Source organism: Lynx canadensis, chromosome C1 (genome assembly GCF_007474595.2).
Source record: "Lynx canadensis isolate LIC74 chromosome C1, mLynCan4.pri.v2, whole genome shotgun sequence".
NCBI lineage: Eukaryota > Metazoa > Chordata > Mammalia > Carnivora > Felidae > Lynx > Lynx canadensis.
Window position 1 is genome coordinate 187,134,299 of NC_044310.1, and position 23,965 is coordinate 187,158,263.

Here is a 23,965-nt window from a genome sequence, read left to right on the forward strand (position 1 = left end):
ATGCCCTTGTGAATCAGTACTCCTGTATCCTTTGGACAGATCCCAGTAGTGTTCTTGCTGGGTTGTAGGGTAGTTGTATTTTTAATTTTTTGAGGAACCTCCACACTGTTTTCCAGAGCGGCTATACCAGTTTGCATTCCCACCAACAGTGCAAGAGGGTGGTTGCGAACCTCTTTAGTCTTTGTCTGGGAAACTCTATCTCTCCTTCTATTGTGAATTATAGCTTTGCTGGATACAGTATTTTTGGCTGCACATTTTTCCCATTTAGCACTTTGAATATATCATGCCACTCCCTTCTGGCCTGAAAAGTTTCTGTTGAAAAATCTCCTGCTAGCCTTATGAGTGTTCCCTTGTAAGTTACTGACTTCCTTTGTCTTGCTGCTTTTAAGATTTTTTTCTTAATCACTGTATTTTGCAAAGTTAATTACAATGTGTTGGTGTTGGCCAACTTTTGTTGATTTTGATGGGAATTTTCTGCTTTCTGGATCTGGATGTCCATTTCCCTTCCCAGATTAGGAAAGTTTTCAGCTATTATTTTTTCAAATAAATTTCATCCCCATTTCTATATCTCCTTCTTCTGGGATTCTTATAATATAAATGTTAGTCCATTTGATGGAGTCACTGAGTTCCCTAAGTCTATTCTCATATTACATAATTCTTTCTTTTGTTTAGCTTCATTGTTTTCCATTACTTTGTCTTCTGTGTCGTTAATTTGTTTTTCTGCTTCTTCTAGCTTCGTGTTCATTATGCATCAAGCATGTTTCAAATCTTGATGATTATACTCTTCATCTCTGATGTCTCGCTCTTGTATTCCACTCTTTCCTCAAGCCTAGTGAACATCCTTATGAAAGTTGCTTTAAATTTTCCATCAGTCATGTTACTTATATCAGTTTTGCTTAGGTTTCTGGCTGTGGCCTTACCTTGTTCTTTCATTTGGAAAAAATTCCACTGTCATTTTGTCTAAATCTCTGCCTGCTCATGTGTGTTAGAAAAGCAAGTTATGTCTCCTGCTCCTAAAGTAATGGCCATGAATAAGAGGTCATGTAGTGCCGAGGGCCTGCCACTTCAGGAAATGTCTCTAGTATGTGCTTCATGCGCTCTGCTGTTGTGTTCTGGCTGCTCTATTCTTCAAGACAGTCATCTGCAGAGGTTCTCCTTGCCTAGTATGGGCAGTGTTTGGTCTCTGGCCTGAATGTGGCAACTTTTAACTAGGTGTACTCTGGTCTGCTTGTGAAATGATACCTGTCACCACCTCCGCTGGAACTGAGGCCCTGCAAAACTCTCCTGTCTACCCTATGTCTTTTGATTGTAGTGTTAACCCATTTACATTCAAAGTAATTACTGGTAAGTATGTACTTTTTGCCATTTTGTTACTTGTTTTACTGTTGATTTCGTAGTTCTCTGTTCTTGTGCTTTTTTTCATGGTTTGATGGCTCTTTTTATATGGTCAGATTCCTTTATTTTTTGCTTATTTATTATAGGTTTTTGATTTGTGGTTACTGTTAGGTTTATATATAGCAGTCTATATTAAGTTGATGCTCGCTTAAATTTGAATCCTTCCTAAAAGCAGTAAATTTTCACTCTTCTCACCCCTACCTTTTATGTATTTGGTCTTATAATTTGCATCTTTTTTATTTTGTGAGTCCTTTGACTAATTTTTATAGAGATAGTTAATTTTACTGCATTTGTGCCTCCTTTTTTTTTTTTTTTTTTTTTTTTTTTTTTTACTCCTGCTTATGGTCTTTCCTTTCCACTGAAAGAATACCCTTTAACATTTCTTGTAATGCTGGTTTAGTGATGATAAATTCCTTTATCTTTTGTTTGAGAAACTCTTTATCTCTTCTATTCTGAAGAAATAGCCTTCCTGGATAGAGTATTCTTGGTTTCAGTTTTTGTTTTTGTTTTTTTCCTTTAGGACTTGGAATATATCATGCCACTTGCTTCTGGCTTGAAAAGTTTCTGCTGAAAAATCAGTTGATGGTCTTATGGAGTTTCTCTTTTATGTAACTGTTTTCTTGCTCCTTATAAAATTTTCTTATTATCACTGCCTTTTGCCATTTTAATTTTATGTCTTGGTGTGGACCTCCTTGGATTGATTTTGTTGGGGAGCTCTCTGTGCCTGCCTGGATTTCTGTTTCCTTCCCCAGATTTGGGACATTTTCATCTATTATTTCTTCAAATAAATTTTCTGCCCCCTTTTTCTTCTCTTTCTGGGATCCCTGTAATGCAAATGTTATTGGGCTTGATGGTATCACTGAGTTCCCTTAATCTATTCTCATCTTTTTGCTGTTCAGCTTGATTATTTTTTATTACTCTGTCTTATAGGTCACTGATCTGTTCTGCCTTCTCTAGTCTACTGTTTATTCTTTATAATGTATTTTTAATTTGAATTATTATGTTCTTCATCTCTGTTTGGTTCTTTTTTATATTTTCTATCTCTTTGTTGAGGGTCTCACTGATATCCTCCTCTCTTTTCTCAAGTCGAGTGAGTATCTTTATGGCCATTACTTTAAATTATTTATCAGGCATATATAACTTATCTCCGCTTTGTTTAGCTCTTTTGCTGACTTTGTCCTGCCTTTTCATTTGGAACATATTTCTCTGTCTTCTCATTTTTTCTAACTCTCTCTGTGTTAGGAAAGTTAGCTGTGTCTCCTGCTCTTGAAAGTAGTGGCCATCTGAAGAAGAGGTTCTATAGTGCTGTGCAGTGCAGTGTCCCCTCTTCACTAGAAACAGGTGCTTTAGGGAATGTCTCCTATATGTGTTTTGTGCTCCCTCTTGTGGGTAAGCTGTGTTTGCCTTTAGTCCAGTGATCTGCAGTGGTTCTCTTTTCCTGTTGTTGGCAGGTTTTAGTCCTTGTATTTTGAATGGTGAGTTTGAGGATGCCTTGGACTTAAGGTGGGTCAGGGCTATGGTCATACCAGACTGCAGGGTGCTGTCCCAGTGTTGTCCCTTGAGAAGCTTTTGTGGGTGGGTGGGGCCTGCAGTCAGACCAGATGTTTGCCCCCACCCACTGCTAGGCTCAGAATCAGAGTGGTATGTGTGGTTCTCTTCCCCTCTCCCTACAGCAGGAGTCACTTTGGAGTGGTACTGCCTACTGTCTGGGCTGCTTGCACAATGCCATGCCTGTGACACTACCTTGGATGGACTCCTGCTGAAGTCAGGTCTACAGGAGAACATGGGGGTGGGGCACGCTGTTAGTGAGCTCATAGGAGAGTGTTCTTGTGGGTGTCCCATGTCTCTAGTTTGGGGGTTGGGGAGAGAAATGGCACCTCCAGCTCTTTTGTTCTTGGGTAAGTCTCCTAAAATTCCTGCCCCTCTAGAACATCTTCAGAAATTAGAAAATAAATCTTTCTATATACCACAGGTGTTTTTCAAACTACTACTTTAGTGCCTTATCTCAGTGTGATTGTTATGCTCTGGCTCTCCCAGAGCTGAGTCTGCTGATTTTGAAATTATCAGGTGTCAAGCTCCACTGATTGACAAAACTCATGAAGTTAAGCCTCTCTGGTTTTCAAAGTCATATAATGTGGGGATTCATTTTCCCAGTGCTGGTCACCCATGCCTGGTGTGGGGTCTGCTTCTCTCCTTTTTTTTTATTAAAAATAATTTAACATTTATTTATTTTTGAGAGACACAGAGAGACCAGAGTGCAAGCAGGGGAGGAGCAGAGAGAGAGGGAGACAGAGAATTTGAAGCAGGCTCCAGGCTCTGAGCTGTCAGCCCAGAGCCCAATGCAGGACTGAAACCCATGAATTTCGAGATCATAACCTGAGCTGAAGTTGGATGCTTAACCAACTGAGCCACCCATGTGCCTCTCTCCTTTCTCCATGCTTGTGTCTTTCCCTCCTGCAGATAGTCTTGTGGGTCAGTTTGGTTCCAGACCATATGTCTGCACGTCCTACCATTTTTTTTTTTTTTTTGATGTGGTCTCTTCTGTACAATTAGCTGTGGAAGGTCCGTTCTGCCAGTCTTTAGGTCATTTTCTGGGTTATTTACACTGATACGGGTTATTTAGCTGTATCTGTGGGATGAAGTGAGCTTAGGACCTTCCTACTTTTATCATCTTCCCTTGAACACTGACCATGCCATGATTTTTGCTTTCTAATTTTCTAGTCATCAAATCAAAAAGAGAAGTGAGCTTAGTTTAGGATGATTTACTCGTAGTAAACCTATACTGTCTTCTTATGATTACCATGTTGTTTTCTTAAGTATCTATAATTCATCTATGTAGTAATTTGATTTTAGACTTTACTGGGCAACTGCATCAAGGCTTATTACCCCTTTGTAGTTTTCACGCTTTTTTTGAAAATTGAGTCAATGTTTTACTATTTTCATTCTTCTCAGTTTTACTATATTTGCACACTTAGTATCCTAGATGTAATTATGTCTGGCCTGTAGCTTTGAACTTATTTAAAACAGTTTTAGACTTCAGCTACTTATTTATAACACATGTGCCCCTTCTATTTTAAAGAAGACTATTTCCTTAATCAATGAGATGGAAGCAAAGAAAAGGTTGATTAGCCTGATTTTAGTCCATTATCTGGTAACCTATTGCCATTTTTTTTCAAGCAGTGAACTGTAAGCTTCAGTTTATTCTGTGATCTAGCCTTCCTGACAGGCTTACAGGTTATTACTTTAAAATTAAAAAAAATTGTTATATGTTTTTCTATCTCTTATTTGTGTTCTTTAAATCTGAGTTTATTTGAAGGTCACCTGTTACAATGAAATAAAATTGATTTATTTAGATTTTTTTTCTTCATTAGGATTAATTCTAATTTTAGTCTTTCACTCCTCTTGAACAGTATTCACCTTTATTCATCTTTAGCTGTGAGCTTATAATTATATTTTTTGTGCTCTTTTAGAAGTTTAGGGAACATGTAGAATCAAGGATGTAAAAAGTGGTCAGTACAATTCCTAACACACAGTAATATCATTTCTAATCCCACATTTCCTTATCTCTATCTTGGAGGCAGTAATAAAATTGTTGCCACCTACCGATGCCTGTCAATCCTTCCAAGTGTCTTTTGGAGTGCTGTGTCTTTTGGGAGGTCCTCTTCACTATCATATGACACGAGTGGTATTGGCCTCTTCTCTCTTCTGTGTACATGTCATTTTCACTGCCACTGGGATCTGGTGCAAACCTAGAACTCTGACCCTAAAGCACCCCCATGAGACCTCATATTGGTATTCGGGAAGTCTGTACCCTATTCTTCCAACTCTTGGGGTTTATTTTTCTTTCTGATCTCCCTTCTGATTTATTCAATCTTGTGAAAAACTTCAGCAATTTTAATAGGCTGCAATGTGGAAATTTTTCCTTGAATTGTTAATACCTCCACTAGCTGAGTCAGGTACCTGTATGTGTAATAGATACAACTGGCAACCACTTGAAGCAAGAGTAAAAGTATAGAATATTCTGGACAGGTCCCTGCATTTCTACCCTTGATGTGTTTATTAGATAACCTCAGGAATTAACAGCCATTTCTAGCAATTCCTAAAAGTGCTTACTGGAAATTGTGCAGGAAACTATTCTTTGCTACCTATAAATCTGCTTTTCCCACCCTGTCCCCCTTTACGTGCTGATGGCTTTTTAACTAACCACTTATTAGCAATTGTAAACTCTTCTTAGATTTTGAAACAGTGTCTTAAGCCACCCTCCAGTGCTTTCCTAATGAGCATTGTGTTTGAAACTAAAATATCAGTATTTTATATTAGGGTAGGGGACTAAAATGGGGAACCAAAAAAGTTTATTTTGTTTTCCTCTTTTTAAAACAATGCAGGTTGATGAGCTACCCTTTTCCCAGTTGCCTTCATCCACTAGAGCCAAGGATGTGATCTGTTCCACCAATGTTTCTCACTATGAACTCCAAGTGGAAATTGGTAATTATCCTGAATTGATCCTTCATTGTTAGAAATGAAATTGATGGCACAAAGATTATTTTGTAAGTGGGTCTTTTTCTGTTGTCACCTATGTTAATAAGGCTACATGTTAATTGTGTCAGTCAGATGGATCTATTAATTTTATGTCTTCCCTAAAATAGCAGCCCCAATTTTCAAGATTACTTTCTAGAATTTTTACTTTTTCACTCAAGTATTTTTAGAGAAGGAAGACACTAAGTAATCTAAATATTATTTGTGTCTTTATTGTAGGAATCTTCTGATTTTATGTCTATAATTTATACTGGGTATGAAAAATCATGTAAATCTTTTTAGTCACAGTCTTTTAACCAAGTTTCTTTTAACTTAAAAACTTACCTAGGGTCACCTTAGTGGCTCAGATTTCAGCTCAGGTCATGATCTCACAGTTCATGAGATTGAGCCCCAGGTTGGGCTCCACACTGGGCATGGAGTCTGCTTAAGATTCTCTCTCTCCCCCTCTGCTGATACCCCTCCTCTAGTCACACCTGCATGCACTCTCTTTCAAAAACAAAACAAGACAAAACAAAAACTTACCTAAAACCCCATTTATAGTAAACACCTTTCTCAGTTAAGTTTGGAACAAGATGAATTATTGTTTATAGCCATATACATGTGAAATTTTTGCAGTGAATATTCAGAAACATCTATTAAACATTGCAAACAGATACTCTGTTAGATGCTAGGGATATAAAACCATGTAAAACACTTGAGGAATCCATATTCTTTCTGGGAAGTTGAACACATAAGATAGCCTTGTTTATGTACTAGAGAGTACTGAAGTAGAGATGTGTTAAGTATTACAGGAACAGAAAAGATGAAACATCTGACCATCCATCTTGACTACTGTGAAAGTCGCAAGAAAGATCGCAAAAATGAGCTGGATTCTGAAAAATGAGGAAAAGTTTGCTGAATGTTCTAGTCAGGGTTTTTGTTACAAACAACAGAAAACAATCCTGACTAACTTAAGAGAGGAATTTTTTGAACAATATTGCTAACTGACAGAATTATTGGCTAGAGAGATAGACTTGGAAGAAGCTAAGCGAAGCTGCGTAACTAGAACCAGAGCCAGGGCCATGGCCTAGGAACAGCCTAGTTAGTGTATTACCTGTTAGAGTACTTATATCCCAGACAGTGGAACCCACTGCAGGAAGTTCTGACTGCCTCTGCTTCTGTTTGTCACTAACTCCATCCTTCAGTTAGCTAAGCATAGGTCATTGATGTTCACATGGCAGGGTCAAGGAAGCCAAGAGCAAATAAGGATCTGACCTTTCCTAAAATAGCACTAGTGGAAAATGCCCCCAAATTAGAATGGACATTCAGATGATGTCAATTCAAAAAAGGTAAAAACAGAATTACTTCAGTAGATGACTGAGGAAGAATGGTTAGAGGGGAGCCTAAACAACCCCCCACTCGTTGCCTACGAGAGTAGGCAGTGGTCGGAGACAAATCTAGAAAGGGAGGTTTGGAACACCTGTGAAAGACCTCATATGGTGTATTTACAAGTTCAGACTCTCATCCCTCACAGCTTACCCACTTCATTGCTCAAAGCATTTAAGCCACAAGTTTGGAATTTATTCCCTCTGTGCTTGAGATACATTGTGGAACAGTGACAATGGTAATAAATAATACCATCTAACAGGCACTGAGCTGAACATTTCATGTGTAGTTTTTCATGTCAGCCTTTTACCACTCCTATTTGGCTGATGAAGATACTGAGCCTCTGAGAATTCAAGTAGCAATCCTACAACTAGTGATTTTAAAGCAAACCTTTCTGACTAGAGGGTCTAAGGTCTCAGGTGCTGCACGGTAGTACTCTTCTAGTGATAAAATGCTGAGTTCTAGAGGGAAAACTGGCAGCAATTCCAGGCAGCAGTCTGGAAGATGTAGATAGTGATTTACAACTGGAAGTATCATCCATATCACCTGAATCTTTAAAAATTGCAATGCCTATATCCCATCACAGACCTAATGAATCAAAATTTCTGGTGAATTGGACCTAGGTATAGGCTTTTGAAGTAGATCCCCCAGTAATTTGGGAGCATGTCTTAGTTGAGAATGTAGAACATGATAAGGAAGTCACCACATTTGACCAGCAAAGGAGGACAGGACTTGAACTAAGGCAGTCATACTGACACTGGAGTGAAAGGGATGAATTTGTGGTTAACTTCATTTCAAAGATAAGTGGCAGAATTTGGTGACTGTGGAAAGAGAGAGGAACTAACATTTATTAGATGCCTATTGATAGGTGCCACTCCAGGTGTTTTATATTTTAAAAACTGGTGACACCAAATGCTGTTGAGTATGTCAAGCAGCTATAGCTCTTATAGATTGTTTGTGGGATTAAAAATGGTTCATCCACCTTTAAAACCAGTTTTGCAACTTCTTATAAGGTTAAATATAGGTGACCCAGCAATCCCACTTGCGAGTATCTGCCAAAGAGAAATGAAAGCATATGTCTACTTAAAGAATGTTTTCGCAGCTTAATAGTCACCAAAAACTGAAAACAACCCAAATATTTATCAACTTATGAATGGATAAATAAATTGTGACTTGTCCATAGTAATGGATTATTACTCAGCAATGAAAGAAGCTATTAAAACAACATGGAACAGAGGCGCCTGGGTGGCGCAGTCGGTTAAGCATCCGACTTCAGCCAGGTCACGATCTCGCGGTCCGTGAGTTCGAGCCCCGCGTCAGGCTCTGGGCTGATGGCTCAGAGCCTGGAGCCTGTTTCTGATTCTGTGTCTCCCTCTCTCTGCCCCTCCCCCGTTCATGCTCTGTCTCTCTCTGTCCCAAAATAAATAAATAAACATTGAAAAAAAATAAATAAAAATAAAACAACATGGAACAAACTCAAAAGCATTATGCTAAGTAAAAGAAACTAGACACAAAAGACTATACTCTTTATGATACCATTTATGTGACAGAAATGACATCAGTGGTGTAGGAATTGCTGATTGTATCCTGTTGTTTGAATTTGTCATAATTTGTTTATCAGGTCACAATTTTAGCCATTATAACAGATATGTAATGGTGTATCATTGTGGTTTTTTATTTGCATTTCTCTATCTTGAGCATCTTTTCATGTGTTTATTGGACCTTCCTATATCTTTTTTTGTGGATTGCCTATTTAATCATCTGAATATTTTTATTTAAGATTTTTTTTAAGTTTATTTTGAGAGAGTGTGTGCTCACGAGGGGGAGGGGACAGAGAGAGAGAGAGAGAGAGAGAGAGAGAGAATCCCAAGTAGACTCCACACTGTGAGCACAGAGGCCAACATGGGGCTCGAACCCACAAACCATGAGATTGTGACCTGAGCTGAAATCAAGAGTCAGATGCTTAACCAACTGAGCCACCCAGGCACCTCTGCATATTTGTTGAAATTAAAATACAATTTTTGAAAGAGCAAGTGAGTGAGCTCAGAGAAGGGGCAGGTGAAGAGAATCTTAAGCAGCCTCCACACTCAGCACAGAGCCCGATATAAGGCTCAGTCTCAAGACTGTGAGATCATAGGGTGCCTGGGTGGCTCAGTCAGTTGAGCATCTGACTTCGGCTCAGGTCACGATCTTGCAGCTCGTGAGTTTGAACCCTGCGTTGGGCTCTGTGCTGACAGCTCAGAGCCTGGAGTCTGCTTTGGATTCTATGTCTCCCTCTCTCTCTGCCCCTAACCCACTCGCATTCTGTCTCCATCTCTCTCAAAAATAAATAAACATTAAAAAAATTTTTTTTAAAAAGACCGTGAGATCATAACCTGAGCTGAAATCAAGAGTCTGACACTTAACCAACTGAGCCACCCAGACACCCCAAATCTTATGCATATTTTAAAATTTAGTATAAGTTTGTATAGAATTGTAAAAATTCTATTGGTATAGAGTTGTAAGAATTTTTTATATATACTGGATGTAAGCATAGTTAATACTTTCAGTCAGTGGCTTATCTTTTCGTTTTCTTAACAGTATTTTCTTGAAGAGCAGTTTTAAATTTTGATGTTGTCCAAATTGTCAGTTTTTTTCTTCTTTGGTTACTAACGTGAGTTTTACATCTGACTGTAGGAAGAGGATTTGACAACTTGACTTCTGTTCATCTTGCCCGGCATACTCCTACAGGAACACTGGTGACTATAAAAATTACAAATCTGGAAAACTGCACTGATGAACGCCTGAAAGCTTTACAGGTAACAAAATGAAAAAAATGATTTATTTAATGTCTATTTGAGGAGATTACATCTGTAAGAATTTTTTTTACCAAATTAATATTTCTTTCTGTTAGAGGAAGTTAGATTTCTTTCTTCTAATGAATATGCAAGTACAGAATTGGAAGGAATACTTGGAATCCAGATCCACAGAAGAACAAATATTTTCAAACTTTGGTAATTACTGTAAATTCCTTCAAACGAATATCATATTCAAAATGCTGGTCTGCAGATTTACAATAATCTTAGCCCAATCACAAATAGTCAAATGAGGAAATAGAAAAAACAAAAGCATACAGTTTCCTTTTCATCCAGCTAAGTAAAATTAACTTCTGAATGAATAAATTTTAACAGAATTGCATTTTAGGAATATTATAATACCATTTTCATTGTCACTAATTTTTTTTCAATTTCAAATTAAAAAAAATTTTTCAAATTTATTTAAATTCAAGTTAGTTAACATACAGTGTAGTACTGGTTTCAGGAGTAGAACCCAGTGATTCATCACTTACATATAACATCCAGTGCTCATCCCAATAAGTGCCCTCCTTAAAGCTCATCACCCATTTGGCCCATCTCCACCGACCTCCCCTTCAGCAACCCTCAGTTCTCTATATTTAAGAGTCTCTTATGGTTTGCCTCCCTCTCTGTTTTTATCTTATTTGTCCTTCCCTTCCCCTATGTTCATTTGTTGTGTTTCTTAAATTCCACATATGAATGAAATCATATATTTGTCTTTTTCTGACTGATTTCTTTCACTTATCATAATTCTCTCCAGTTCCATCCACATTGTTGCAAATGACAAGATTTCATTCTTTTTGACTGCCAAGTAGTATTCCATTGTGTGTGTGTACCCAGGCACCTCTGCATATTTGTTGAAATTAAAATTTTTGAGGGGCGCCTGGGTGGCGCAGTCGGTTAAGCGTCCAACTTCAGCCAGGTCACGATCTCGCGGTTCGGGAGTTCGAGCCCCGCGTCGGGCTCTGGGCTGATGGTTCAGAGCCTGGAGCCTGTTTCCGATTCTGTGTCTCCCTCTCTCTCTGCCCCTCCCCCGTTCATGCTCTGTCTCTCTCTGTCCCAAAAATAAATAAACATTGAAAAAAAAAATTAAAAAAAAAAATTTTTTTTGAAAGAGCAAGTGTGTGTGTGTGTGTTTATGTATGTATGTTGTGTATATATACATATAAATGTATATATATATACACACACACACCACATCTTTATTCATCAGTCAGACATTTGGGCTCTTTCCATAATTTGGCTATTGTTGAAAGCTCTGCTATAAGCATTGAGGTGCATGTGCCCCTTCAAATCAGCATTTTTGTATCGTTTGGATAAATAGTAGTGCAATTGCTGGGTCGTAGGGTAGTTCTATTTTTAGTTTGTTGAGGAACTGCCATACTGTTTTCCAGAGTGGCACTAATTTCAAGTTTTTATTTAAATTCTAGTTAGTTAACTAGGGCGCCTGGGCAGCTCAGTCGGTTAAGCATCTGACTTCAGCTCAGGTCATGATCTCATGATTTGTGGGTTCGAGCCCTGTTCTGGGCTCTGTGCTGACACCTTGGAGCCTGGAGCCTGCTTCAGATTCTGTGTCTCCCTCTCTCTCTTCCTCTCCCCTGCTCGTGCTCTTTCTCTCAAAAATAAATAAGCATTAAAGAACATAAAGTCTAGTTAACATATGGTGTCATATTGGTTTCAGGTGTAGAATTTAGTGGTTCATCACTTATATATAACAGCCAGTGCTCATCACAAGTGTCCTCCTTAATGCCCATTGCCCATTTAGCCCACCCCTCCCCTCCATCAACCCTCAGTTCTCTATAGTTAAGAGTCTCTATAGTTGAGAATTTGTCTCCCTCTCTTTTTTTTACCCCTTCCCCTATGTTAATGTGCTTTGTTTCTTTAATTCTACATATGAGTGAAATCATATGGTATTTGTCTTTCACTGACTTATTTCACTTAAAATAATACACTTCATCTCCATCTATGCTGTGTCACTAATCATTTTTGATATAAAGAGGGAAAGCATTTTTTGATATTGTCCTTATTTTTAAAGTATTTACATGTGCACATGTATATTGCACAGAAAAAAAGATTGAAAGAAATTATGCTGAAATGTTAACAGTAGTTCTCTCTGAGATTTAGTGTTAGAAGTGATTATCTTCACAGTTTTATGTATTTTTAAATGTTTCTATTTTAAGAACATAGTATAGATGTTGAGAGTATGACCTCAGAAGTCAGACTGAGATCACATCTCACTTCTATTTCTTTTGTTGATTATACGCTCTCGGACAAGTTGTCTAACTTATTTCTACGTTTCTTATTTCCTATTTCTCTCTTATAAAATAGGAATGATCATATGACATACTTAATGTCTTGTTGGTGAGATTTAAAGAAATGGCAGCACCAAGAACAGTGCTTGGTATCAATAAATTCTGCTGAGTGTTAGCTGCCACCTCTACTGTTATTTTCATCACAAGGCAAAAACAAGTTGTTTTAAATGTCTTGTCTCTTGTGTGTTTATCCTAGAAAGCAGTGATTTTGTCCCACTTTTTCCGGCACCCCAATATTACAACCTATTGGACTGTTTTCACTGTTGGCAGCTGGCTTTGGGTTATTTCTCCATTTATGGCCTATGGTAAGAAAACTTGTCTTACATAAAATAACTCAGAGTTTAGTGTGGAAGCCATACTTATAAGGATGAGTGGGATCTTAGATTTATGATTCACTACTTTTAATTTATAAATCTGGTGGCCAATTCTAGATTTCATGATAAATTTCCATATCTGGTTCATGTTGACCTGATGATCAATGAAACTACTACTGCTTCTCCAAGAAGTGTGTGCCTTTGAACAAGCTCTCTCTTCCCTTCAGTTCCCTGCCCTTCTGTCAATGGAGAGCCACTATAAGTCTTTAAGCAGAATGTTTTTTCACCTGTGCACACCATCTCTGTCCCTATTTCTCTCATTGTAAACTTACTTTATTATAGTATAAACATCTGTGTGTGTACCTGTCTCCTTTCACTGTACTTCAGCTTCTTGAGGGCAGGATCATGTATGTATTTTTCATTTTGGTTCTCATACAGTTCCTTGCATAAAGTGTTCAATAATTATATTGTACAAATAAACAAATGGATTCTAGAGCTTTTATTTTTATTTTTTATTTTTTAAAATATAATTTATTGTCAAGTTGGCTAACATACAGTGTATACAGTGTGCTCTTGTTTTTGGGGGTAGATTCCCGTGATTCATCGCTGACATAAAACACCTAGTGCTCATCCCAACAAGTGCTGTCCTCAATGCCCATCACCCATTTTCCCCTCTTCCACCCCCCCCCATCAACCCTCAGTTTGTTCTCTGTATTTAAGAGTTAGAGCTTTGATCTTTAGGATAACTTTGATGAATTGCCTCTGGGTCTAAAAATATATAAATACAGTATTTTTTTAAGTAATACTGAAAATTGTTAATTCTCTTTTCTAATCTCTAGAGTATCATTAGAAAAGTCTTTTTAAAGATTCTTGAAGGAAAACTACCTTTGCATAGGAAAGTAGGTAGACTCTAAAACAGGTGTGTGTGTGTGTGTGTGTGTGTGTGTGTGTGTGTGTGTATTTATAGTTGAAAAGAACATTTAAAACATAGCTAGAAGCAAAACCAATGTTCAGTTAAAGATTTCAGGTGTTTCTTTCAGGTTCAGCAAGTCAGCTCTTGAAGACTTACTTTCCTGAAGGAATGAGTGAAACTTTAATAAGAAACATTCTCTTTGGAGCAGTGAGAGGGTTGAGCTATCTGCACCAAAATGGTTGCATTCACAGGTATTTATTTATTTGTATTTTAAAGAAAGAAATCATTTAAGGAGCTTTTAGGAAGGAGCAGTTGAGTGTTAGGAGAGATAGGAAACTCATAAGTGAAAATTGAGAGAGGAAGGGGCCAGTAGTAGTAAATGCTTATTACATTTTATGGTCACTCACCAAAAATGTTCAGACCACATCCTCTTTGCCAAATGCTGTGCTTAGTGTTCTGGTGGAGAGCCTTTCCTGGTGGAGTATAAACTTATAAACTCTATGTAATGGGATCCTTGCTGTCTCTTTTGTTTGCTTTTCTTAAGCATATAAAGAGCTGCTTTATCTGCTTTATAGCTCTATGTCATATTTACAAATTTATGTACAAATTGGAACTAAACCTTTTGTTAATTTCTTAAATATGTTGTAGCACTTTGAGATTATCATACTAAGTATCAGTTCTCTTGTTTTTAAACTATAGATGCAGAACTAATTGACTGAACATTAAAAACAATGCTGTTTTAAGATATACTGGGACGTTTTTCTTTTTAAATTATTTTTAAAGTTCGTTTCAGTCTCTTTAAAGCTTGTTTTCTTACTATTCATTTTTAGGAACATTCTGGTTAACTGTGAGTTCTAACAGACCGTATTCTAATTAATCAAGGTTTTACTACAGTTAACCAGACTCCCTTAGTTTCCAAATTCAGTATTTTACTGAACAAGGCTCTTTTATAATTTATTTGAAAAAAGAAATTTTTATGTAAGACATATATTTATAAATGATGTTAATACCAGGGGAGGCTGCCTTTTATTGGATAATGCTGCATTTAACTTTATATTCTAACTTTATGCTTCAAATATTACTTGATTTTTTTAGACTTCTCCTTGGGTATTTTACAGCAGTATCCTAAAATAGTGAAATTAGTAATGTGATTCCATTCCAAGTTTGAAAAAAAATATTATCACTTCCAAACATGTAGCTGTCAGTTGTATTTTCCCTTGTTCTAATGCTATATTAAATAGTTGAAAGGATTCCTAATTCCCTGAATATTTTATATGTGTGTATGTATATATGTATATGTGTGTGTATAAGCACACTTACATATAAGCGTGCTGTTTTATAAAGAGTATTTAATTTCCAAGAGAATACATGGATTTGTTCTGACCAGATTTTTATTCTTCATTGGCCAATTTCCTAGTATTTAGGATTGTTTCTTTTTGTTCTAGGAGTATTAAAGCCAGCCATATCCTCATTTCTGGTGATGGCCTAGTGACCCTCTCTGGCCTGTCCCACCTGCATAGTTTGGTTAAGCATGGACAGAGGCATAGGGCTGTGTATGATTTCCCACAGTTCAGCACATCAGTGCAGCCGTGGCTGAGCCCAGAACTACTGAGACAGGTCAGGTGTGGCCTTTGCATTGGGTTGTCTGTGCATCTTGAGTGTCTTCTGAGCTTGACTAAAGGACAATTGTGCCCTTAGATTTGGCTTGGTGAATGGCCTACTGCAAGACTTTTCCTCTTTCTTGTCAAAATTATTGTTAGGGATTTTAAAATGTATATACCATATATTAGGTATATCTTGATTTCTCACCTAATGAGTTTTTTCCATTGTTCAACATCCTTTCTCAAAAAAACACAGATATATAACTTTGTATTTTATTTTCACTAAAGGACTTCAAATTAATTGTTCTACAGGATTTACATGGATATAATGTAAAGTCAGATATTTACAGTGTTGGGATTACAGCATGTGAATTGGCCAGTGGGAAGGTACCTTTCCAGGACATGCATAGGACTCAGGTAAATGCTACTAAAATCCCAAACTAATTTCCCTTCATAAGATCCCTTATATTCTAGATAATTTCTGTTAAAATGTCTTTGCTGTTAGAATCTTTATTATTGTTTTAACATTTTCCCTGAAAAGGGTGAAAGAAACTTTTCTTTCTTTTAGATGTTGTTACAGAAGCTGAAAGGTCCTCCTTACAGCCCATTGGATGTCAGTATCTTCCCTCAATCAGAATCCAGAATGAAGAATTCCCGATCAGGTGTAGACTCTGGGATTGGAGAAAGTGTACTTGTCTCCAGTGGAACTCAAACAGTAAATAGTGACAGATTGCAAACTCCATCCTCAAAAACTTTCTCTCCTGCCTTCTTTAGCTTGGTACAGCTCTGTTTGCAACAAGATCCTGAGAAAAGGTAATATTGGCCACTTCTAAATAGCATCAAACTTACATGTTTTATTTTTTATAGAAGCTTTTCAAGTCTCTTTTCTCAATCTTTTGATCAAAAAACTATAATCTAGAAAATATCAAAACTAAAAACAAATAGAGGCAATGAGCAAATGGGAATAATACTGAAGTCAGAAGACTTGGGCTCCAATCTCAGCTGTATCATTTCCTAAGTCACCTTGTAAAAATCAGTTCATCTTTCTGGACATTAACTACTGTATTTATGTTAATACATTTTAGAAAGCTCCAAGCAGTACAAAAATGTTGTTTCTGTGTAACAATAGTGTAAATTATTACATAACTATACATTAATGTTAGTACTTTAAGATGTGTCTTATCTTTTTTTAGCCCCGTAATGCCTAGCACACTTCCTTATAACTAGTAAGTGCCCCATAAATGTTCTCTCTCAATTCTTTCCATTAGTCAAGGTTAAAGTTAAGAATTGGGCTTCCTGATATTTCTTTTTCTTTTTTTAGTATTGAGTTTTATAGCTCTGAATCTAATTTCTAATACTTTTTTACACCTAAAAATACACAGTCTAATACGACGTTCTATTTTTTTTTATAACATTAAAAAAAATATCAGACCATCTGCAAGCAGTTTATTGTCCCATGTGTTCTTCAAACAGGTAAGCTGATATATCTTCTATTGTCTAGATATTTTTAGTTACTGTTAAAAATTCATTTAATCTTGTTAGCTTAAGGGGACAGTTTGGTAACCAAGATTCTTAATAATGACTTTCTTACCAAAGTAAAGTTAAAAATACAAAAACTTTTGTAGTAGTTCAATTATAGGCTTTCTAAAATATTTCCATTTTGCAAAACAAAATGAATAAAAAACAATGTCATTAAATGTTACTATACCCTCAGCTTATATTTTGATTAGAGACAGTTTTTTATACTGGCTAGAAATGATGAAGGGGAAAAATAATTCTGATAAAAATCAGTTTATTTGGTTATTACTTCTTCCTGTTTTCGGATGATCAAAGGCATTATTAGTGAAAATACCTAAAAAATATTTTACACACTTAACATGACTTTTTAAAAAATCATTTATTGCTGACATATGTACCAATAGCTTTGAGTTTCTTTAACAGATGAAAGAAGAAAGCCAGGACTCAATACTTACACTGTTGCCTCCTAAGCCATCAATAGCACTGTCTCCAGTGTCACGTTGGACTGAGCCGGAATGTGATTTTCCTGATGAAAAAGACTCAAACTGGGAATTCTAGGGCTGCCAAATCCTATATGTCCTAGATACTTGACACTTTCTCTCTGCTACTTTTCTTCTGTATTGCTAGGTACAAATACTAGAATTATACTTGAAAATACCATTGTTGCACTGGAGAATCTATTGTTTAAAACCACTCTGTTCAAAGAAGCATGAGTTTATATCCTCTTTGGTTAACTCACAGTTCTATTACAACTCCAGAAAAACTTCAGAATTATGAATCTAGTTACATTTAGTGTCCTCTGTTCTCATTTTTTTCCCCAAGCTGTGACTAATTCCTCTTCTTGATTTTTGAATTTAAGTTTTGAGCCATTTAATTTTTTCAGCATTTTGTTGCCCTCAGGGGAATGAGCCCTCAGAGGACAGTGCTTCCAAGTACACTTTTTACTTCCAGATTCTCTAGCCTTTTTGATCAGCTATTGTTAGACCAACAGGCTAGTTTATCCTGGCATCAAAACCCTTTTTTGGTAGAAGGGAAAATGTTTATACTTCCCATATTATTCTGTTAAATATCAAACTGAGCCTCACTCACATTAAATGATAAAGAAGTGGTAATTTGTGCTTTTTTTTTTTTTCATTTTTAAGAGGCTAAAGTGACACTTTTCTACTTATGTAAGTTATAGATCCTAAATTCATGCACCCTGTGGGAGCTCAATAAAGATTTATTAAATTGAGTTTATGGTTTTTTTCTTTGTGATTTGACAAAGCTAAAACACAGATTCTAATTTGTGTTGCCAAGGGAAGCCCCTAGATTATTTACATAATGTAAAGAATTGGAGACGACCTGGAATTTATTCAATGAGGCAGAAGATGTTCTGACCCTTTATAGGACTATTCTTGCTGCGGTAGGGGATACAACATTTAAGGGCATAGAGATCTTAATTAATGGTTTTACCTTATTAGCAAAAAAGAGATGTATCTCAAGGAGTATGTGGTACTCCTTGTGGTAAATTGGGACCTACCTTAGTTAATGGATTTTCTTAAAATAATTTTTACTGTAATGTTAAATAAGATTAAGATGATTGTCTTAAGACTAAAGAATTAAAACAATGAGACAAATAATGTAAAAATGAATAGACAATTTGAAACACAAACCTTTTTAGGTTTATTGGCCAGATCACCTCAAGAATATTTAGGTTACTCCATCAAGTAAGCCATGAAGACCTGCCAAGGTAGAGGAGGGAAAGGAGATGAGTACCAGTTGAGGCCTGAGATCACCGGTAGTTGTGGGGGCTATAGGTTATTCCACTAACCTCCTCCTGTTTCCTCCAGGTAAGAGAGGCTCACAGGAACTATAGAGGAGGTTCTGAATCTGGGTGGAGAGTTGATGTTAGTGCAAGAGATGGAATCTGGAAGCCCTGAAGCAGTGCCTCTCAGATCTCCTGTGAGTGTATCAGAGTTCTCCAAGAAACAAAACTAATAGGATATTTATTATAAGGAATTGGTTACACTATCATGGAGACTAACAAGTCCCAAGATCTGCAAGGTGAATGGGCAACCTAGAGACCCAGAAAAATTAATGATGCAGTTCCAGTTCAAAGACTGGTTGGCTGAAGACCCAGGAAGAGCTGATGTTTCAGAGTCCACAGGCAGGAAAAAGCTGATGCCCTGTTTGAAGGCAGTTAGGCAGAAGGAATGATCTCTTATTCAGGGTAGGGTCAGCCTAGTCAACCTTTTTGTTCTGTTCAGGTCTTCAACTGATGAGGCCCACCCACATCAAGAGGGCAATCTTCTTTATTCAGTCTACAGATTTAGATGCCAATTTCATCAAAAAAACTCCCTCACAGAAATACCCAGAGTAGTGTTTGACCAAATAAATGGGCACCCTGTGGCCCAGTCAAATTGACAGATAAAATTAGTCATCATAATAGATATTGATAGCATCACCCTGAGATCACTTGCCTTAAATTTTGCACCATAGACTCCTTGCTGTATTAATTTTCTATCTCTGATATAACAAATTACCACAAACTTAGTGGCATAAAATATTATAAACTTATTATCTTACACTTCTAGAAGTCAGAAATGTCAAATGGGTTGATAGGGCTACATTCCTTTTAGGGGCCATAGGGAGAAATCTGCCTTTTCCAACTTCTAGCAACTACCTACCTGCCTGCCTTTGCCTCACGAACCAGCATTATTATTTGGCTTCTGTTCAGTGATCACCTCTCTGACTGACCCTTCTGCCTGTCTCTTTTGAGGGCTCTTGTGATTGTATTGGGCCTACTCAGAAAATCCAAGATAATCTCCCCCCATCTCAAGATTCTTAATCACAGCTTCAAAGTCCCTTTTGCCATGTAAGGTAAAATACAGGTTCCTGAGATTAAGATGTTGATATGTTTGGGATGGGGACAGGGGAGTCATCATTCTACCTTGGTGTCTAATGTCTTACATGTCTAATCTCATCTTGGTGTCTGCTTTCTGAAGAACCAAACTAGTACAGTCACCTTAGTTAAAATGCCCTCCTATGATCTTCTATAGTACTTTCCCCAAACAGCACTTACACAACTCTGTATTTGTATATTTATGTCCCCAGTAGACTGTGGACTCCTTGAGAATATGGTCTTATTCACTAGTATATTCCTAGTGTTTAGCCAAGTGTTTGGCATATTGTAGACATTTAATATTTAAGGAATTCTTCCTTGAATAAAGGATAAGAGGGTTTTTTGTTTTTAAAAAAAGACTTGAAAAAATTTGAGAGATGTCTATAATTTTGATTTCTATGGAAATTTTTGACTCTTGGTATGTTACAGTATTGCCATTATAAGTTCAATGAGGTAAAGGGATTTCAGTTTCATTTAGTAAATAGTTCCTTTATTACAAGCCAGGTCAGTACTATTGGTCAATTGTCAGCTCTCAAATCCATTTATTCACTCTTCCCCTGCTGTGCTTCATTGGGAATAATATTTCCTCACACTCGTACTCTCTGGTTTCCAAGGAGGCAGGAGTGACAGATCAGAGCATAAGAGGAGACAGAAGAAATGTGGTATTTCTCACCTTTTGTCCCACTTCTCTGTTTCTTGTGGTGTCTCTGGTAGCATGTGTATCTTCTTTGTCTTTTGGCTTTAGGACTCTGGTAACACCACTTCTTGCTGTCAATTCCATCTGATGGTATCATTTCCTGCTCTTGCTAATCTTTGGATTGCTTCACCATCTCTTTTGGTTTCTTAGCCTTGGTTCCATCACCCATGAAACCAGTTCCCTGTGTTCCTTCTACTTGAAAGATCCAGAGTTACTTTCCCAGTTGCATGCTGAATGATACACATACTAACAGCCTTGAGGATAACTAGAAATTCTTGGTCTCACCCCCCACCCCCGCCCAAAATTACTAACTTGATTATACCACTAAATGAGTGATCAAGAATCTATTTTCTATTAGCCAATTCATTTAAGCTCCATAGCCTTTATGATTTATGTTAGAAAAAATTGAAACTGACAAAAATTCTATAAATTGAAGTTTTTCTCAAGAGTGAACCAAAGTTTGACAAGATCCAAATATTGTATTGGAGCCTGGGAAGATGGTTGAGTACGAAGAGCCTAAATTCAGCTTGTCCCATGGATACATATGGATAGTAGCCACATCAGTATAACCCAGAAAACAACCCAAAGACTGGTAGAACAAGCTTTCCACAGTTAATTGCATAGAGGCCACAAGGAAAAATGTAGGAGGGGCAGAGATGGGGTCATCACCCAAACTCTTGGTGAGAGTAACCACAAAAGAAAGGGACTCCACAAGTACAGAGAAAGGAGAGGACCAACCACACAGCAGGCCCCCCAGACAGTGATGAATCACCTCAACATCTGACTTTGAAAACCAATGGGGCTTAACTTCACAAGTTTTTACAATCAGCAGGGCTTACCTCCTGGTACTTTGGCGATCTTAGGGCTTAGCTCTAGGAGAGCCAGGGAGCAATAGGGACACCTTAGCAAAAAGCCCTGCTGAGAAACAGCATAGAAGTAGCAGTTTGAAAAGTACCTGGGTACACAGCAAAAAGATTTGTTTACTGATTTCAGAACATGTGCTGAAGGGTTAGGGATCTTTAGGAGAGTTGTTCAAGAACAAAAGAGCTGACAGGAGCCATTTCTCTACTGCCCCCCAGCTTAGATTACTGGACACTTGCAGGAAACAGCATGACCAATCTCCACCTAGCTTGCTAACACACCACACTCTACCTGTGCTTTCTCCTGTGGCTCCACCCCATCCAATCTGTCCCACTTACCAAGAGTCCCTTCAAAGTGGCTCCTGTGATTTCACATCCTGCAAGCAGCCCCCACAGTGACCAGTGCCACTCCAAAGTAATGACAGAGAATTTTTAAAGCAGCAAGAGAAAAGAAAACAGCTACATACAAGGGAAACTTCATAAGGGTATCTACTGATTTATCAGCAGAAACTTTGAATATATAATATGCCACTTCTGGTCTGCAAAGTGCTGAAAGGAAAAAAACCTGCAATCAAAAATACTCTACCCAGCAAGATTATCACTCAGAATAGGAGAGATCAGGAATTTCCCAAACAAAAGTTAAAGGAATTGTCACCACTAAACCAGCCTTGTAAGAAATGTTAAAGGGAATTAATCTTTCAGTGGAAAGAAAAACTATAAACAGGAGTAAGAAAATTAGAAAAGGAAAAAATTCCACAGGCACATACAAACATAATAAAGGCAGATAAATCACTTATAAGACCAGTAGGGAGGACTTTTGGCAAAGATGACAGAGTAGAAGGGCCCTAAACTCACCTGTGCTGTGTATATAACCAGATAATACATCAGTGTAACCCAGAAAACGACTCAAAGACTGGAAGAATAAACTCCAGAACTAAATGTAGAGAAGAGGCCACATTGAAGAAGGTAGAAAGGGTAGAGACATGGAGGGGAGCTAAACCCTGCAGGTCTGGCTGCCAGAAGGAGAGACATACAGGTGCAGACAAGGGCAGAAAACAAACTATCAAATCAGGGAGGCTGCACAGCAAAGACAAATCACCGTAGAATTTGGCATTGAAGACTAGAGGGCTAAATTTTGTGAATTCTTACAACCAGCAAGACTTAAAACCTGCAACTTTAAGAATCAGCAAACTTGGCAGAGGCAGTTAAGATGGCAGAGTAGTAAGGGGACCCTGAGTTTGTCTCATTCCTGAAACACAGCTATATCAGCATCAAACCATTTTGAACACACAGGTAATTGACCTGAGGATTAATGCAACAACCTGTATAATTTGAGAAATCTTGGCAGATGAAGCAATTACCCCTAGAGAAAGAACAGGAAGAAATGGTGAGGGATTTAATCAACAAAGATGTAAGTAAGATGTATAAACTAGAATTGAAAACCACAATTATAAGAATACCAGCTGGGGTTGAAAAAAAGCATAGAAGACACCAGAGAATCCTTTTCTGCAGAGATAAATGAACTAAGATAAAAGAGAAAGGGACAGAAGGTTTTTATAGCTGAAAACTTCCCTAATGTGGAGGACACAGACACCAAAATTCAAAAAGTACAGAGAACTCCTGTTAATTTCAACAAAAAACCAATTACCAAGGCATATCATAGTCAAAGTCACAAAATACACAGACAAGGAAAGTATCCTGAAAGCAACAAGGGAAAAAAAGTCCTTAACCTCCAAAGGAAGACAGATCAGGTTCACAACAAATCCGTCCACAGAAGCCTGGCAGGCCAGAAAGGAGTGGTAGGGTAGGGGCGCCTGTGTGACTCGGTTGGTTAAGCATCTGATTCTTGACTTTGGCTTGGGTCATCTCAGAGCTCGTGGGTTTGAGTCCCACATTGGGCTCTATACTGGCAGCGTGGAACCTGTTTGGGATTCTCTCTCTCTCTGCCCCTCCCCAGGTCTCATGCTCATACTTTCTCTCTCTTAACATAAACTTAAAAAAAAAAAAAAAAGAATGGAGTGGCAGGATATATTTAATGTGGTGAATGGGAAAAATATACAGCCAAGAATTCTTTATCCAGCAAGGCCATTATTCAAAAGAGAAGGAGAAATAAAGAGCTTCTCAGACAAAATCTAAAGGAGTTCATGACCACTAAACCAGCCCTGCAAGAAATTTTAAGGGGGAGTCTTTGGAGAAAAAACAAGACCAAAAGGCCAAAAGCAACAAAGACTAGAAAGGATCAGAGAACATCACCAGAAACACCAACTCTACAGGCAACACAATGGCACTAAATTCATATCTTTCAATAATCACTCTGAATGTAAATGGACTGATTGCTCCAATAAAAAGACATAGGGTATCAGAATGGATAAAAAAGAAAGATCCATCTATATGTTGCTTACAAGAGACTCATTTTAGACCTAAAGACATCTGCAGATTGAAAGTGAGGAAATGGAGAACCAACATTCATGCTAATATATGTCAAAAGAAAGCTAGGGTAGCCATACTTAGGCAAACTAGAATTTAAAACAAAGACTGTAACAACAGATGAAGGGCATTATATCATAATTAAGGGGTCTATCCATCAAGATCTAACAACTGTAAATATTTATGCCCCCAAGACAGAGACACCCAAATATATAAACCAATTAATCACAAATATAAAAAACTTATTCATAACAATACAATAATAGTAGGGGACTTTAACACCCCAATTACAACAATGAACAGATTAAGCAT

The 23,965-nt window shown here is 37.4% G+C and overlaps 1 protein-coding gene across 1 annotated transcript in view; it reads left to right on the forward strand.

The window, feature by feature from the left end:
* Positions 1-18,019, forward strand: part of STRADB (STE20 related adaptor beta) — a 36,339-nt gene extending 18,320 nt beyond the window's left edge. Inside the window, exons 4-12 of the mRNA XM_030324107.1 lie at positions 5,781-5,880; positions 9,973-10,094; positions 12,639-12,747; positions 13,797-13,920; positions 15,115-15,286; positions 15,583-15,687; positions 15,839-16,083; positions 16,701-16,743; positions 17,212-18,019. Of these exons, the coding sequence (XP_030179967.1) occupies positions 5,781-5,880; positions 9,973-10,094; positions 12,639-12,747; positions 13,797-13,920; positions 15,115-15,286; positions 15,583-15,687; positions 15,839-16,083; positions 16,701-16,743; positions 17,212-17,346 (1,155 nt within the window). The 3' untranslated portion in view covers positions 17,347-18,019. The remainder of the gene's footprint in view (positions 1-5,780; positions 5,881-9,972; positions 10,095-12,638; positions 12,748-13,796; positions 13,921-15,114; positions 15,287-15,582; positions 15,688-15,838; positions 16,084-16,700; positions 16,744-17,211) is intronic.
* The last annotated feature ends 5,946 nt before the right edge of the window (positions 18,020-23,965 follow it).